This window comes from Salmo trutta, unplaced genomic scaffold (assembly GCF_901001165.1).
Source record: "Salmo trutta unplaced genomic scaffold, fSalTru1.1, whole genome shotgun sequence".
NCBI lineage: Eukaryota > Metazoa > Chordata > Actinopteri > Salmoniformes > Salmonidae > Salmo > Salmo trutta.
The window spans coordinates 2,865,853-2,885,025 of record NW_021822941.1 but is presented as its reverse complement, the minus strand read 5'-3'; the positions used below and the strand labels follow the sequence as shown (position 1 = coordinate 2,885,025).

The following is a 19,173-nucleotide window of genomic DNA, read 5'->3' as shown; positions in this document are numbered from 1 at the left end:
GAGCATGTGCAGGGGACAGTTGTCCATCCCTGGGAGTCAGCGGGCTCCGAAGAGTGTGGGGGGGGGACATTTTTACTGTGTGTGAACATAGTCTCAAACACACACTTTGTGACAATCAGGAAGCAGGGTGGGTGATTATAAAATATAATGTAGGGTGATAAAACACCCCAGTCGATGACTATTGTAAAGTATATGAAAGACTTTGAGCGTATTTGAGTTGACTTCCAAAAGCAGAGGATTTCAGATGGAAGTCAACGATAGTAGTCAGGGGGAGGTGCGAAAGCAGAGGATTTCAGATGGAAGTCAACGATAGTAGTCAGGGGGAGGTGCAAAAGAGGATTTCAGATGGAAGTCAACGATAGTAGTCAGGGGGAGGTGCGAAAGCAGAGGATTTCAGATGGAAGTCAACGATAGTAGTCAGGGGGAGGTGCGAAAGCAGAGGATTTCAGATGGAAGTCAACGATAGTAGTCAGGGGGAGGTGCAAAAGAGGATTTCAGATGGAAGTCAACGATAGTAGTCAGGGGGAGGTGCAAAAGAGGATTTCAGATGGAAGTCAACGATAGTAGTCAGGGGGAGGTGCGAAAGCAGAGGATTTCAGATGGAAGTCAACGATAGTAGTCAGGGGGAGGTGCGAAAGCAGAGGATTTCAGATGGAAGTCAACGATAGTAGTCAGGGGGAGGTGCAAAAGAGGATTTCAGATGGAAGTCAACGATAGTAGTCAGGGGGAGGTGCGAAAGCAGAGGATTTCAGATGGAAGTCAACGATAGCAGTCAGGGGGAGGTGCGAAAGCAGAGGATTTCAGATGGAAGTCAACGATAGTAGTCGGGGGGAGGTGCGTCTTCCACAATCACAAGTCAGATGCTGTGGTTTTCAACGCGCTTAACCACTAGGCTACCTACCTCCTCTAACCACTAGGCTACCTGCCACACCATATCACGAAAATCAACTTCTCTGTACACTGGAAGTCAGTCTAACTCAATATTTTGATTTAATTGTGTTACGAAACTCTAAGACCGGATTTATTAATAGCAGATTGTGGATAAACATGTTTGTAATATCTCGATCTGTAAAATACTAAAAAGGTAGGCTATATTTAGCGAACAGTTGAAGACAAATACACTGAATTTAGACTAGGAAACACTTACCTAGACCCAATCACCATCTCTTCAAAAAGTAACATACTACATATAGTCCAGTTAACATTATGTATGAAATCGGCTTTGAATTGTGTTTCAATGATCATTGAAATGATGGACGCATGTCTACTTAAGTGGTAACAACTCATGAAATGTTGATGGTCCTACGATAAACTAACGAACATATAAAATTATAAACTTCCAAATTTTTATTTAACAAAACACTAATATTAAAATGGTTCAAATTACAAAAATCGATAAGTAGATGCAAAAATGTAATTTAACGCTATGGTGCCTGGCCTCGAACTGAAGAGGAACGGACTCCAACTCTAGTGTCAACATAGCTGGGTGGATGACAAATAAACATGGACGAACTGATGGATCAAACCTATTACAGGAAACAAACTGAGAGACAAGCCAACTCCCAAATTGTATTTATTGACCTTTTCTTTTGCCAACACTGTTGTCAGACCTGCCTTTTTAGTGACCCTCTCAACCAAGAGAGCTGAAGGCATAAAGACCTTTTCTTCAGAGAAATTTAATAAAACAAACAATGCATTTTATTTATTTTGCCTTTTTTTTATGTGGTTTTAAAAAAGCTGCCTGTCTTGAGGTCCAAAAGCATGAAAAACACTGTCTTTGTCTGAACTGGCAACCTATTCCCTACACAGTGATACTTTTGATCAGGCTCTGTAGGTAGTGACCTATATATGGAATAGGGTCCCCGTTCAGATGCAGACACTAAGTTAAAACAAGGGAAAAGTTCATTCATTTGGCATGTTAAGAGAGTATTGGTTATCGTTTCAGTTCTCAGGAAAGCAAAACACTTGATTCACAACTATAGGGCCAAACCCGAGCTGTACTGGACTGATATACGCCTCCATTTAGTGTGAATTAGGCATCAGATCAGTGTCCTCAACCCAGACAACCACAGGGTGGTGCTATTTCTGTGTTAGGTTCATCTACACTATAGATAAGGCTGGGGTACACAACTCTCTTCTTAAGAGTTGTGTGTGCAGGTTTTTGTCCCGACCCAGCTCTAACACAACTGAAAATGAATCCACTACTCCTGGTCTTGAATTGATTTGTTGACCATGATTAGGCTAGATTAAATTAGGTATGTTAGAGCTGGAATAAAATCCTGCATTCACACTACAGCCCAGCAGAAGCAGCGATGGCTCGCTCCAGGGGCTAAGCGAAGGCAATACGAGTGGTTTAGCTGTAACAGGGAAGGGAGAAAGAGGTTTTGGACCAGGGTTGTATTCATTACAGCAAATCAAATGGGGAAAAAACGAAAACAAGCGTTTCTTATTTAGACAAGTTCAGGTAGTTTCCTGCAGAGTTTGATTCTGTTTAGCTTCCTAGTGAATACAACCCAAGAGACACCACCAATATGAAGGAGGAAAAATCATAATGTAACAAATGATCCCAGGCCAGTTTGTAGTTGTGTAGCTTATACTGGTTAGGGTGGGGACCACAGATTTGAGAACAGTCATATTGTTCCTCTTACTTGTTAAGGGGCAAGGCACCACAATTAAAGCAGAGCAGACCAAAGACAATTTCTTCCAAAAAAGGCAAAAATTAGTGACCTGTATTTGAGAACCTGTGGACAAATAACTTCCACAGGGTTTTATCAATGAATAACACCAAAAAGCAATAGCACTACGAGAATTGATCCAAGACGAATACCGGTAAAAGAAAATGTTTTACAATTCAAACAAAATCAATCAGTTAGACCCAGTTACTTTACAGTATGTGTTATAATAACAACCTGTTCCCATAGTAACAGAGCAACCATCCCTTTCAATGTAGTACAGCACCAATGACTGACAGGTAGCAACAGGTGACAGGTTCCATCGACCAAACCCCAAGAAGTTGGGACACACATTGTGGCGATCATTTCAATAAACGTTTTCTACAGTGGGAAACACTGTAGTTGTATGGTGAACATATAAAATGATTCCCTCATGATGAACAACAATAAAAACACACCAACTGGTAGGCTAGCTATCTGACGTGACGTGTGAAACACTTTAGCTACAAAAAGGCTACTTTGTGAGAAGACACAGTGGTGAGACAGAAAACAGTCTCTTGCTAGGGAGTGGTTTTTAAGGCAACGTGATTTCAATTAAGTTTAGCTGTAGCCAAGTGACATTAATTACATATTAGCATTAGCTTCACCACTAGAATTACATTGTAGCTTAGCGTTAGCTTAGCTTCACTAATAGAACTACATAGTAGCATTAGCTTCAGCTTAGCTTCACTCATATAATTACATTGTAGCATTAGCCATTAGCTTAGCCAATTGAATTCCAATGAAGCTTTAGCTAATTAAATGTACAGTGTAGTGGGCTATCAGCTTAGCGACGCAAGTGATTTCTGTTTGATGCTACGGCTTCATTAGATAAGAGGGGGAGCTGGTTGGAAGTGTTACAAGGTAAAGGCAGTGGTGGTATTTTTTTAAAGCTCTTTGTTAAAAAAAATATTTCTGCCCAGTCCCAAACCAATCCCTAGCCCCTAGATAGTGTGCACTAGGTAAGCAAATGTCCTCCTAGATAGTATGCACTAAGTAATCAAAATGGCATGAATTACCCCAAGACCAGAAGGCTAGAGGGGTGACTACCATATTGTTAATACTTGTCCAATCCTCTCAGATTTACACAAACGTCTACTAGTGGCAAGGTGCTAGGAGCCGATTTGGGAACGAGGCCGAAACGGTAGTGTAAAAACAACTTCTGCATCCCAAACGGCACTCCAATCCCTATTTAGGATCCCCCATAGGAGGGCCCTGGTCAAAAGTAGTGCACTATTTAGGAAATCAGGTGTCATTTGAGAGACAGACCAACGACATGATTAAACATTCCCAGGCCTTGGCATGACGAGTGTCGACCAAACACTCTTATACAGTTTCAGAAAACGACAACCTTATATACAACAACATAGAAAGAAAAAAAAAAGTACATATTTTTTTTCTAAAAAGGTCTGGTGAGAGACTGATCGATTTAAGGCGATTGGCCAGGAAGATTTAAGATTGCTGTAGAAACCGGCTGAGATTATGGGGTGCGTCTCAACCGTCTAAAATGGCTTCCTTCCTCCCTTTACCCCAAGCCTAATTTCCTCTCCTTAATATCTGGACAGGACAGAGAAGGTGAAAGAGATGGGGTAGATGGAGATAACCTACTGCAAGTTTGCATTCACTTGTTCAACTCTAGCCCTATTCAGATAACTACAACCCTGATCTTTGCACAAGCACTGAGGTTGCTTCACTCAGTCACACTAATATGATTGAAGGGAGGAATCCAGTTTAGGCGATTGAGACGCAGCCTGAATCACGTTAATCAATCTCAAATGGAGAGAAAAAACAAAAAAACTATTTGGTAACAAAAAGTGTACTTCCTAAAACGTTATAATACAAAAAACATTAGAAAATGTACCTCGGCTAAAGCTTATAAAATATCATAAAGATTCAAATACTATAATAATAATAATATTCCTTGGTCCGTAAAAATTGTTACTATAATAAATGTTTCCCCATAAACAATAATGAAGTTTCTCTGCACATGAGTGATACTTCCATCATTACCAAGCCCTTTGTTGTGGTCAAAAAAAAAATCTAAACTTTGTAGAAAGAGTGAGTGTTGAAAAAAAATAAAATAAAAAAAGCTGTTCTCCAAATGTATACAAAGGGCTCCTAGTTATTGTGTCATCCTGGAGGTGAAACCTCTCCCAGACTGAATGACCCAGGCTGCAGTGTCATGTGTCATCCTGGAGGTGAAACCTCTCCCAGACTGAATGACCCAGGCTGCAGTGTCATGTGTCATCCTGGAGGTGAAACCTCTCCCAGACTGAATGACCCAGGCTGCAGTGTCATGTCCACAAATGGCCACACGGGGGCGCCAGAGGGGGATCCCCTCCGTCCAGGTCTGTCTTTCATCAGAACCTCATCTCTCTTCTTCCCTTCCCCTCCTCAACTCAATCGCTCCCTTTCCAAAGAGTCCTTGAGCGAGCAAGCGAGCGTGTGTGGTTCCAAAGCAGGTCCATGATCCTCTCATACACACACTTCCCCACTGCTATGATGAAACAGACATCACCGATGAACCCGACAACAACCCAACGCTATTGGTTGACCCTCCCCCTTGGCCAATCCCGTAGCCCGCCTGTCCTTCCGCCAACCCCCCTAAACCTCCCATCCCCAGACTCCCTGAGGAAGAGGAAGGTGAGGATGAGATACTGTGACTGTGGGCCTGGAGGATGGCCCCGGCAGCGCTGCAGTGAAGGCGAGGGCCTGGTTCTGGGGTATAGGTGAAGGTGAGGGCCGTGGAGTAGATGACGCCGTCGTTGCGGACCAAGGTGACGGGGACCTGGACGGGCTGACGGACCCAGCGCCACCCCTCTCTGAAGGCAGAGATGTCAGGCACCACGCAGAGCACGCTCTCTCCACACCTGGGACAGAAGGGGTTAGACAAAGACAGATTCACCACGTTGTAGAGTCCGTGTTACCACGGAAACGGACTCGACCGCATGTCAGCCGTTTGTCAACTTAACAACAATTTAAAACGGGTTAGGTTAGCCTCCTCTGGTCTCTCCAGATATCAGTTGTGGCTGTGGTTTGTACCTCCCTTTTAAATTTACTGCTTTTGGGAAAAGTCTGTCCTCTTAAAAATTGAGTTCATACAAAAATAAAATAGCCGTTTTAATAATTGTATTTATGACAGTCTTCATCCATAATTGTCAATTACACAATTATACAGTTACCATGCCAGCCATACACCCCCCCCCCCCCCACACACACACACACACACACACACCTTACCTGTACATAGTGTCAGCCTCTATATCTCCAAACCAGACTCTGAGATCTGGAGCAAAGTTCTGTCCTGTCAGCTCCAACATGGCCACATCCCCTCCACCATTCAACTACAGAGACAACAGAGGGTTAGTGTGGGTCCTGTCATCTCCAACATGGTCACATCACCTCCACCATTCAACTACAGAGACAACAGAGGGTTAGTGTGGGTCCTGTCAGCTCCAACATGGCCACATCACCTCAACCATTCAACTACAGAGACAACAGAGGGTTAGTGTGGGTCCTGTCATCTCCAACATGGCCACATCACCTCCATCATTCAACTACAGAGACAACAGAGGGTTAGTGTGGGTCCTGTCAGCTCCAACATGGCCACATCACCTCCACCATTCAACTACAGAGACAACAGAGGGTTAGTGTGGGTCCTGTCAGCTCCAACATGGCCACATCACCTCCACCATTCAACTACAGAGACAGAGGGTTAGTGTGGGTCCTGTCAGCTCCAACATGGTCACATCCCCTCCACCATTCAACTACAGAGACAACAGAGGGTTAGTGTGGGTCCTGTCAGCTCCAACATGGCCACATCACCTCCACCATTCAACTACAGAGACAACAGAGGGTTAGTGTGGGTCCTGTCAGCTCCAACATGGCCACATCACCTCCACCATTCAACTACAGAGACAGAGGGTTAGTGTGGGTCCTGTCAGCTCCAACATGGTCACATCCCCTCCACCATTCAACTACAGAGACAACAGAGGGTTAGTGTGGGTCCTGTCAGCTCCAACATGGCCACATCACCTCCACCATTCAACTACAGAGACAACAGAGGGTTAGTGTGGGTCCTGTCAGCTCCAACATGGCCACATCACCTCCACCATTCAACTACAGAGACAACAGAGGGTTAGTGTGGGTCCTGTCATCTCCAACATGGCCACATCACCTCCACCATTCAACTACAGAGACAACAGAGGGTTAGTGTGGGTCCTGTCAGCTCCAACATGGTCACATCACCTCCACCATTCAACTACAGAGACAACAGAGGGTTAGTGTGGGTCCTGTCAGCTCCAACATGGCCACATCACCTCCACCATTCAACTACAGAGACAACAGAGGGTTAGTGTGGGTCCTGTCATCTCCAACATGGCCACATCACCTCCACCATTCAACTACAGAGACAACAGAGGGTTAGTGTGGGTCCTGTCATCTCCAACATGGCCACATCACCTCCACCATTCAACTACAGAGACAACAGAGGGTTAGTGTGGGTCCTGTCAGCTCCAACATGGTCACATCACCTCCACCATTCAACTACAGAGACAACAGAGGGTTAGTGTGGGTCCTGTCATCTCCAACATGGCCACATCACCTCCACCATTCAACTACAGAGACAACAGAGGGTTAGTGTGGGTCCTGTCAGCTCCAACATGGCCACATCACCTCCACCATTCAACTACAGAGACAACAGAGGGTTAGTGTGGGTCCTGTCAGCTCCAACATGGTCACATCCCCTCCACCATTCAACTACAGAGACAGAGGGTTAGTGTGGGTCCTGTCATCTCCAACATGGCCACATCACCTCCACCATTCAACTACAGAGACAACAGCGGGTTAGTGTGGGTCCTGTCATCTCCAACATGGCCACATCACCTCCACCATTCAACTACAGAGACAACAGCGGGTTAGTGTGGGTCCTGTCATCTCCAACATGGTCACATCACCTCCACCATTCAACTACAGAGACAACAGAGGGTTAGTGTGGGTCCTGTCAGCTCCAACATGGCCACATCACCTCCACCATTCAACTACAGAGACAACAGAGGGTTAGTGTGGGTCCTGTCAGCTCCAACATGGCCACATCACCTCCACCATTCAACTACAGAGACAACAGAGGGTTAGTGTGGGTCCTGTCAGCTCCAACATGGTCACATCACCTCCACCATTCAACTACAGAGACAACAGAGGGTTAGTGTGGGTCCTGTCATCTCCAACATGGCCACATCACCTCCACCATTCAACTACAGAGACAACAGAGGGTTAGTGTGGGTCCTGTCAGCTCCAACATGGCCACATCACCTCCACCATTCAACTACAGAGACAACAGAGGGTTAGTGTGGGTCCTGTCATCTCCAACATGGCCACATCACCTCCACCATTCAACTACAGAGACAACAGAGGGTTAGTGTGGGTCCTGTCAGCTCCAACATGGCCACATCACCTCCACCATTCAACTACAGAGACAACAGAGGGTTAGTGTGGGTCCTGTCAGCTCCAACATGGCCACATCACCTCCACCAGTCAACTACAGAGACAACAGAGGGTTAGTGTGTGTGAGAGAGTATCTAGATATGTGGTGAGAGCATCCAGTGTGTCACTTTCTCCGGTTATGAAAGTTAGTGTTTCAGTAGAGAATATACTGTGTGTGTGTTTAGGTGTATGTTAATGTGTGTATATTTAGGTGTGTGTGTGTTTAGGTATATGTTAATGTGTGTGTGTGTGTGTATTTAGGTGTGTGTGTTTAGGTGTGTGTTAATGTGTGTGTACCTGCAGACTCTCCACCACAGGAACCGGTGTAACAGGACAGAGTACAGGACCCATCCCCTGGTAGAAGGTGTACTCTGCCTTGTCTGTACTGATGATGGTCCAGGACGCTCCATCGTTTATCATCTCCTTACTGGGCTCTTTGGGGCAGGGCGTGGCCTGGGGGAGGAGATATGCTAATTAGTAGTTCATTATCTCCTTACTGAGGTGCGTTCAGTTCGAGTTAACGTGGGCTAAGTTGCGTAACAGTTTGTACAGAACGACACGTTTCCCCAAAACGTCCTGGAACAGACTTCGCTCCCGCTCGGTGGGTGTGGCCAGGTGTTGCGTATTTAACTTCTATGGGCAAGCGTCCCACCCCTGGTACACCCTATCAACAACAGGTGAAATATCAAGAGCGCCAAATTTCAAAAACAATTAAATGTCATAATTCAAATTTCTCAAACATACAACTATCTTACACCCTTTGAAAGATAAACATCTCCTTAATCTAACCACGTTGTCCGATTTCAAAAAGGCTTTACGGCGAAAGCATAAAGTTAGATTATGTTAGGACAGTACATTGAAAATAGCTGTGTGTAATGTTTTGTCAATGTAAAGACGCGTCACCAAAAGCAGAAAACCAGCTAAAATTATGCACTAACCTTTGACAATCTTCATCAGATGACACTCCTAGGACATTATGTTAGACAATACATGCATTTTTGGTTTTATCAAGTTCATATTTATATCCAAAAACAGCATTTTACAATGGCGTTGATGTGGTCCAAGTGGTCCAATAAGAAACCCTCATTAAACGGGGAGGGACTAGATGAACTAGTGGTCCAATAAGAAACGCTCATTAACTTCTTCGCTATAGGGGGCAGTATTTTCACGGCCGGATGAAAAACGTACCCAAATTAAACGGCCTACTTCTCGGGCCCAGAGTAGTAGATTAGGATAGAAAACACTCTAAAGTTTCTAAAACTGTTTGAATGGTGTCTGTGAGTATAACAGAACTCATATGGCAGGCAAAACCCTGAGAAAATTCCAAGCAGGAAGTGGCCTGTCTGAGAATTTGTAGTTCTTCTTTTGGTTCTCTATTGAAACTACAGTATCTGTGGGGTTACGTAGCACTTTCTAAGGCTTCCATTGGCTCTCTAAAGCCTTCAGAAAGCGGATTGAGGCATCTCCTGTCTCTGGGCAGAGTATAGTAGCTCAGTTTCTCAGTGGTCTGCCTGGTGACTAAGAGATTGGATATGCGCGTTCACGAGACCACGCTGTTTTTTCTTTTCCTCTTTGAATGAATACACTATCGTCCGGTTGGAATATTATCTCTATTTTACGAGAGAAATACCATAAAAATTGATTATAAACAGCGTTTGACATGCTTCTAAGTACGGTAATGGAACATTTTGAATTTTTTTGTCTCGAATTGCGCTTGCGTGTTACCCTTTGGATAGTGACCTGAACGCACAAACAAAACGGAGGTATTTGGACATAACTATGGATTATTTGGAACAAAAACATCATTTCTTGTGGAAGTAGCAGTCCTGGGAGTGCATTCTGACAAAGATCAGCAAAGGTAATACAATTTTTCTAATACTAATTCTGAGTTTAGTGAGCCCCGAACTTGGCGGGTGTCTGAATAGCTCACCGTGATGGCTGAGCTATGTACTCAGAATATTGCAAAATGTGCTTTCGCCGAAAAGCTATTTTAAAATCTGACATAGCGATTGCATAAAGGAGTTCTGTATCTATAATTCTTAAAATAATTGTTATGTATTTTGTCAACGTTTATGATGAGTAATTTAGTAAATTCACCGGAAGTTTTTGGTGGGAATACAATTTCTGAACATCACATGCCAATGAAAAAAGCAGTTTTTTGATATAAATATGAACAAAACATACATGTATTGTATAACATAATGTCCTAGGATTGTCATCTGATGAAGATCATCAAAGGATAGTGCTGCATTTAGCTGTGTTTTTGTGACATATATGCTTGCATGGAAAATGGCTGTGTGATTATTTTTGGCTGTGTACTCTACTAACATAATCTAATGTTTTGCTTTCGCTGTAAAGCCTTTTTGAAATCGGACAATGTGGTTAGATTAACGAGAGTCTTATCTTTCAAATGGTGTAAAATAGTCGTATGTTTGAAAAATTGAAATTATTGCATTTTTGAGGTGTTTGTATTTCGCACCACGTTCTTCCATTGGATATTGGCGAGCCGTTCCGCTAGCGGAACCCCTAGATGTAAGAAGTTAAACAGGGAGGGACTAGATGAACTAGTGGTCCAATAAGAAACCCTCATTAAACAGGGAGGGACTAGACGAACTAGTGGTCCAATAAGAAACCCTCATTAAACAGGGAGGCACTAGACGAAGTAGTGGTCTAATAAGGAACTCTGATTTTAGTTGACCAGAGGGCTGGGAAAAGCTATTACCAGATAGCACAAACCTGGCTCAGATCTACAAGGGACTAGGAGTGTGTGTGTGCGCGCGTCCATCAGTCTGTGTGTGTGTGTGTGTATTAGCGCGTGTGTGTGTGTACCTGGAACTGAATGATTCTCTCCTGTGAGAGACAGAGGTACATTCTCTCGGTGTCTTTCAGGTAGAAAGAACACTTATGGAGCTGAGACACTGGGTCGTCTGCATCCATCAACGCTGTCTGCTTGTCCACCTTACGGATCACCTGGGGAGGAAGTGAGACACACAAACCCTGCTTATCTATCATATATCACCTGAGAATATGTAGGAACAGGAGAGAGACAGACAGACCTGTAGGTAGAGAGGTGAATATGTAGGAACAGGAGAGAGACAGACAGACCTGTAGGTAGAGAGGTGAATATGTAGGAACAGGAGAGAGACAGACAGACCTGTAGGTAGAGAGGTGAATATGTAGGAACAGGAGAGAGACAGACAGACCTGTAGGTAGAGAGGTGAATATGTAGGAACAGGAGAGAGACAGACAGACCTGTAGGTAGAGAGAGGTGAATATGTAGGAACAGGAGAGAGACAGACAGACCTGTAGGTAGAGAGAGGTGAATATGTAGGAACAGGAGAGAGACAGACAGACCTGTAGGTAGAGAGAGGTGAATATGTAGGAACAGGAGAGACAGACCTGTAGGTAGAGGTGAATATGTAGGAACAGGAGAGAGACAGACAGACCTGTAGGTAGAGAGAGGTGAATATGTAGGAACAGGAGAGACAGACAGACCTGTAGGTAGAGAGGTGACTATGTAGGAACAGGAGAGAGACAGACAGACCTGTAGGTAGAGAGGTGAATATGTAGGAACAGGAGAGACAGACCTGTAGGTAGAGAGAGGTGAATATGTAGGAACAGGAGAGAGACAGACAGACCTGTAGGTAGAGAGGTGACTATGTAGGAACAGGAGAGAGACAGACAGACCTGTAGGTAGAGAGGTGAATATGTAGGAACAGGAGAGAGACAGACAGACCTGTATGTAGGAACAGGAGAGAGACAGACAGACCTGTAGGTAGAGAGAGGTGAATATGTAGGAACAGGAGAGACAGACCTGTAGGTAGAGAGAGGTGAATATGTAGGAACAGGAGAGAGACAGACAGACCTGTAGGTAGAGAGGTGAATATGTAGGAACAGGAGAGAGACAGACAGACCTGTAGGTAGAGAGGTGAATATGTAGGAACAGGAGAGAGACAGACAGACCTGTAGGTAGAGAGAGGTGAATATGTAGGAACAGGAGAGAGACAGACAGACATGTAGGTAGAGAGGTGAATATGTAGGAACAGGAGAGAGACAGACAGACCTGTAGGTAGAGAGAGGTGAATATGTAGGAACAGGAGAGAGACAGACAGACCTGTAGGTAGAGAGAGGTGAATATGTAGGAACAGGAGAGAGACAGACAGACCTGTAGGTAGAGAGGTGAATATGTAGGAACAGGAGAGAGACAGACAGACCTGTAGGTAGAGAGGTGAATATGTAGGAACAGGAGAGAGACAGACAGACCTGTAGGTAGAGAGGTGAATATGTAGGAACAGGAGAGAGACAGACAGACCTGTAGGTAGAGAGGTGAATATGTAGGAACAGGAGAGACAGACAGACCTGTAGGTAGAGAGGTGAATATGTAGGAACAGGAGAGAGACAGACAGACCTGTAGGTAGAGAGAGGTGAATATGTAGGAACAGGAGAGAGACAGACAGACCTGTAGGTAGAGGTGAATATGTAGGAACAGGAGAGAGACAGACAGACCTGTAGGTAGAGAGAGGTGAATATGTAGGAACAGGAGAGAGACAGACCTGTAGGTAGAGAGGTGAGACTGGTTGGTACGTACCAGTCTAGGCAGTGCCATACCAGTGACAGAACAGACCAGTTTAACAGTCTGACCATAGTGGATGTATCCATCCCTCACTGCAAACTCCTCCCCTTCTGGCTCTTCCTCCTCCACTACAGGGGAAAGAGTAATGAGTTATTACTGTAGGATACACATTTAATAACTGAAATCAGCCCTACCATGATATATATATATATATATTATAAACAACCCTCTATATGATGCTATATATCTATCTGAAGTCTTGTCTTGGTGGCATTGACTTCGACATCACCATGGCAATGCAGCATAATCAACAGAAAAACAACATGATTGGCTGAAACAGAGGAGAGAGAGTTCAACAGACGGAAGTCAGGAAGCTATTAGAGGAGAGGGACCGGGGTGAACGGAAGAGGGGGGACCGGGGTGAACGGAGAGGGGGGGACCGGTGAACGAAGAGGGGGGGACCGGGGTGAACGGAAGAGGGGGGACCGGGGGTGAACGGAAGAGGGGGGGGACCGGGGTGAACGGAAGAGGGGGGGACCGGGGTGAACGGGGGGACCGGGGTGAACGGAAGAGGGGGGGACCGGGGTGAACGGAAGAGGGGGGGACCGGGGTGAACGGAAGAGGGGGGGGACCGGGGTGAACGGAAGAGGGGGGGGCCGGGGGGAACGGAAGAGGGGGGGGACCGGGGTGAACGGAGAGGGGGGGACCGGGGTGAACGGAAGAGGGGGGGACCGGGGTGAACGGAAAGAGGGGGGACCGGGGTGAACGGAAGAGGGGGGACCGGGGTGAACGGAAGAGGGGGGGACAGGGGTGAACGGAAGAGGGGGGGACCGGGGTGAACGGAAGAGGGGGGGACCGGGGTGAACGGAAGAGGGGGGGGACCGGGGTGAACGGAAGAGGGGGGGACCGGGGTGAACGGGAGAGGGGGGGACCGGGGTGAACGGAAGAGGGGGGGACCGGGGTGAACGGAAGAGGGGGGGACCGGGGTGAACGGAAGAGGGGGGGACCGGGGTGAACGGAAGAGGGGAGAGGAATCACACAAGACAGATGAAGGAGAGAGGAGGGGTAACTTACAGAGGTGTATGTAGAACGCTCCCCACTGTTGTGAACTGGCGTGGAAGTTCCCTCCCTCCACGTGTAGATAGCGGGTACTGACGGTCTGAGAACGCAACCGGTTAAACAACGCAACCTTGGTCCCTGACGCTATACACTAGAGACAGAGAGAGTAGGGAGTGTGAGAGAGAGAGAGCGAAGTGAGAGAGAGAGAGAGAGGAAGAGAGGAGAGAGAGAGAGAGAAGTAGGAGAGAAGGAAGTGAGGGAGGGAGAGAGAGAGAGTGGTGAGGGGAGAGGAGGAGAGGAGGGAGGTGGGAGGGGAGAGAGGAGGGGAGAGAGAGAGGAGAGGGAGAGGAGAGAGGAGAGGAGGGAGAGAAGAGAGAGAGAGAGAAGAGAGAGAGTAGAATGAGGGAGGAGAGAGAAGAGAGAGAAGTGAGGGAGAGAGAGAGAGAGTAGAAGTGAGGGAGAGAGAGAGAGAGAGAGTAGGAAGTGAGGGAGAGAGAGAGAGAGAGTAGGAAGTGAGGGAGGAGAGAGAGAGAGAGGAGTAGGAAGTGAGGGAGAGAGAGAGAGAGAGAGTAGGAAGTGATGGAGAGAGGAGAGTAGGAAGTGATGGAGAGAGAGAGAGAGAGAGAGAGAGTAGGAAGTGAGGGAGAGAGAGAGAGAGAGTAGGAAGTGAGGGAGAGAGAGAGAGAAGGAAGTGAGGGAGAGAGAGAGAGGAAGGAAGTGAGGGAGAGAGAGAGAGAGAAGGAAGTGAGGGAGAGCGAGAGAGAGAAGGAAGTGAGGGAGAGCGAGAGAGAGAGAGTAGGAAGTGAGGGAGAGAAGGAAGTGAGGGAGTGAGGGAGAGAGAGAGTAGGGAGTGAGGGAGAGAGAGAGTAGGGAGTGAGAGAGAGAGTAGGGAGTGAGGGAGAGAGAGAGAGTAGGGAGTGAGGGAGAGAGAGAGAGTAGGGAGTGAGGGAGAGAGAGAGTAGGAAGGGAGAGAGTAGGGAGGGAGAGGTTAGACAAGCATTCATGGAGAGATCACACTTTGAAGTTGATCAATGTTAAATAAAAACAGCAGAGTTACAACACAGCTCGTAAAAAAAGACCTTTGTGCCGAAACCACTCAGGAAAACCCTACCATTGTGCATCAAGCTTGTGTGTGTGTTTTACATACTCAGTCAGTTCTATGTAACCGTAAATCTGCTCAAAATGTGGTGAGAGCATCCTCTGTGTGTGTGCACATACACATATATATACACACATACATACACATACACATATATATACACATACATACATACATACATACATACATACACATATATATACACATACACATATATATACACATACACATATATATACACATACATACATACATACACACATACATACATACACATACACATATATATACACATACACATATATATACACATACATACATACATACATACATACATACATACATACATATATAAGACAGACATGGGTACCAAATACTATTTAAAACATCTCAATTCTGTTCACATGCACTTAAAGAATTCAGATATATTTTATTTGAAAAGAAAAGTAGTTGAATATTTTAAGTAATTTTTAAAACACAGGTATTTGAAAATCCTCTCAAATACAATTTTGTATACCGTTTGGTCTTCTACAAATAACCATTCAAATACTCAAATAGAAGTACTTGTTTTGGGCTGTGGATTACAAAATACAAAAAATATAACAATTTTAAAATATTAGATACTATAATACACATGTATTATCCATTACTGTGGAAATGTGTGTGTGTGTGTGGTCCTAGTCATGTGTGTTCCTCTCCATACTCACGGTCAGCGTTCTTCAGAGACTGTTTCTTCTTGGAAGGTTTAGAGATAACTTTGATCCTCTTACTAAGGAAGACTCCTATGTCTGTACTGTTACCATAGAACATCTTGACTGACAGCATGAAGTGTTTCCTCTTGTCACTGTCACTGATGTATAGAGTCTTAGCTGTGCAGAAGTCCTGGGTGGGAGGAGGAGAGAAAGAGAGAGGAGGGAGAGAGAGAGGAGAGGGGGGAGAGAATGAGAAAGGGGGAGAGAGAAGAGTGAGAAGCAGAGAGAGAAGGAGAGGGGGGAGAGAATGAGAAAGGGGGAGAGAGAAGAGTGAGAAGGAGAGAGAGAAGGAGAGGTCATTTGAGTGTGTATACACAGGATTTTCAGTCATGCAGAAGTTCTGTGGGGAAAGGCTGAGGGGTGTGTGTTTCACTGTGTATTTCTGCCTCTGTGTGTGTGTGTGTGTGTGTGTGTGTAGACACGGTTTTACCCTTGCAGACATTCTGGGGAGAGAAAATGAGGATGTGTGGGTTTCAGTCAGCATGTCTGTGTGTCTGTGTGTCAGCGTGTGCGTGTGTGTGTCAGCGTGTCTGAGCGTGTGTGTGTGTCTTGTCCCTTACCTTCCCCTCTAAGTTGAGCTGCTGCATCTCCTGGTCACTGTTTCCTATCCCTATAAAGGCACAGGGCTGAGCCTCCTGCTCTGAACAGCCCTCTCTCTCCATCTCCTCGGTCTTCTTCTTCCAGCCACAACCCATCAGATAGATACAAGGAGGGGGGCAGAAAAACCTGCAGGACAGATAGATATGGTTAGTACAGTCCACCAGGGAGGGGGGCAGAAAAACCTGCAGGACAGACAGATATGGTTAGTACAGTCCACCAGGGAGGGGGGCAGAAAAACCTGCAGGACAGACAGATATGGTTAGTACAGTCCACCAGGTAGACAGAAACACACTATCAACTACAGAGACACAATGAATACACACACACTATCAACTACAGAGGAGACACCATGAATACAGACACTATCAACTACAGAGGAGACACAATGAATACAGACACTATCAACTACAGAGACACCATGAATACAGACACTATCAACTACAGAGGAGACACCATGAATACACACACACTATCAACTACAGAGACACAATGAATACACACACACTATCAACTACAGAGACACAATGAATACACACACACTATCAACTACAGAGACACCATGAATACAGACACTATCAACAACAGAGACACCATGAATACAGACACTATCAACTACAGAGACACCATGAATACAGACACTATCAACTACAGAGACACCATGAATACAGACACTATCAACTACAGAGACACCATGAATAACATTCTCTCTCTCATACACACCTCTTCTCATTGCCGTAAGACTTCTGTGCAACTTTAGCGTGTAGTATGAGTAAGGTCTGGTCTCCCCTCTCCTTCAGGTAGTTTCTCATAGCCTCTCTATAGGGGGAAAAACAAACAACGTTCAGACAACATTTATTGAACAGAATCAAACAACGGCGCTGCACCGGGGTACAGCGCTGCATAGATGCACCTTGGGTACAGCGCTACATAAATAAACTGGGGTACAGTGCTACTTAAAGAAACTGGGGTACAGCGCTACACAGATGCACTGGGGTACAGCGCTGCACAGATGCACCGGGGTACAGCGCTGCACAGATGCACCTTGGGTACAGCGCTATATAGCGCAAAATGTAAAATAAAGGTTACATTTTTATTTAAAAAATATATAAATCAACTGGGGTGTATTTATTCCGCTAAAACAAGAGTTTCTATTTTACAAATTCAGGCAGGTCCCTCAATTTCGTTTGGTTATGTCTAATAAAAATGTTGCAACAGAATCGGTGGAATGAATTCACCCGATGCATATGTTTCTCATTGCCTCTGGGGGAGGAGGTGGAGACCGTTCCGACAACACTTATTCAAGGTAAGACCACAACTATGCAAAGACACAGACCTGAGTCAAATAACAATCAGACAATGCTTATTCAAGGTAAGACCACAACTATGCAAAGATACATAGACCTGGGTCTAATAACAAGGGTGTATACACCATCTGTCAAATACGACGGCGAATTTAGGGCGGCAGGTAGCCACCCTAAATGGTTAGAGCGGTTGCGCCAGTAACCGAAAGGTTGCAAGTTCGAATCCCCGAGCAGACAAGGTAAAAAGAGCTGTTGTTCTACCCCTGAACAAGGCAGTCATTGTAAATAAGAATCTCTTCTTAACTGACTAGCCTGGTTAAATAAAAAATTATGCTTTTAGACACTTGAGTTGTTGATTTACATCATAGAGTGGAACCTATGGAACCGTCACAGATACACTATTGATTATAGCAGTATGAATGGTGCGCCTTTATAGAAACGGGTGTGAAGAAATCTTATGATAAAGTGGAAGAAATGAAAGTGGATAAGTGGTTTTACACCTTAGTAATTGCAAAACGCTGTGGAGGTGGAAGCTAGAGGTTTCTCATGTTTGATGTAACAGTTTAAATGAGATGTAGGAGTTATGAAACGTGTGGTGGGTACGTTTCCTTACCTTGTTAGGCGCTGCGGTGGAGCTCGCTCACTGAACTTCCTGTTTAACAAAACAAAAAAAAGGTACTTTTCTATCAGCGCAACATCATTATACTAGCTAACGTTAAATTATAAAGTTGTTCTAGCAATCTGAAACATCATGATTATTAACAGGTGAGTGTTGCCATGAAAAAAAAACTCTACTAAACAGTAGCTTAGATTTCTGCTGCAGGTGGCAAGATTCAATCAGTAACGTTAGTTTTTAACTTTGTTGCCAGTTTGTCGGACAAATGTGAGCAATACTGTCTTTGCTACTTTACATGATTTGTAAATGAAATAGGTAACATTGAACAAATATAAAACATTGTTTAATTGAACTCAGCATACACATAATGGCTAGGTGATCTAGCCATAAAATGTAGCTAAAATAAGTAACTAGTTAGCTATATCATTACTGGCGAAAAAAAAGGGCTAGTTAGGTAACGTTAGTTGGCTAGCTTTTCGTTGTGGCTAGCTAACGTTACACACCGCACTAACATTGACACAAAAGTAGCAATAAGTGCGCGACGCCAATTAATAAAGCACTTTCAAAGCTATCTGGGAACAAAAACGAGTGCAAAAAAAAAAGTGGTTAGGAAACTAGTTACCCAAACAAAGAAAGTGAACTTTTTAAACGGTTCTTCCTTCATTTTTGCTCTGAATTTCAACACTTACCCCGTCACAACGGGCGCCATTTTCGACTGTAACTCCAAGTCCCAACAATCGCGAGATCCCAAATCCATTTCCCAACGCCGCTGGGACAACAGAACGAACAGAAACCCCGAGGGGAAAAATATAAACGAGAGTAGAAAAAGGGGGGAGGGAGAGGCGGACAGAGGGCAGACGCCACAACAGGCGTGGGAAAGTTGCGAAATCGCGCGAGAATAGAAAAACTCTCACAATAGACAAGAATGGGGTTGGACTCGACCTATCGCGAGATTATGCTCGGTTTTTTTTTTCTCTCTTC

At 45.0% G+C, this 19,173-nt stretch overlaps 1 protein-coding gene across 1 annotated transcript; it reads right to left on the bottom strand.

Moving 5' to 3' along the window:
- Nucleotides 1-1,556: 1,556 nt before the first annotated feature.
- On the bottom strand, nucleotides 1,557-19,118 carry LOC115187377 (recombining binding protein suppressor of hairless-like). The gene is made up of 12 exons (XM_029746451.1): nucleotides 18,882-19,118; nucleotides 18,190-18,228; nucleotides 16,996-17,091; nucleotides 16,236-16,401; nucleotides 15,631-15,805; nucleotides 14,918-14,919; nucleotides 13,840-13,975; nucleotides 12,781-12,893; nucleotides 11,022-11,162; nucleotides 8,490-8,645; nucleotides 5,952-6,055; nucleotides 1,557-5,581 (listed from the first exon to the last, which is right to left on the bottom strand). Exons 1-12 carry the CDS (start codon nucleotides 18,947-18,949, stop codon nucleotides 5,209-5,211), a joined length of 1,569 nt encoding a protein of 522 aa, XP_029602311.1. The 5' UTR covers nucleotides 18,950-19,118; the 3' UTR covers nucleotides 1,557-5,208.
- Nucleotides 19,119-19,173: the final 55 nt, after the last annotated feature.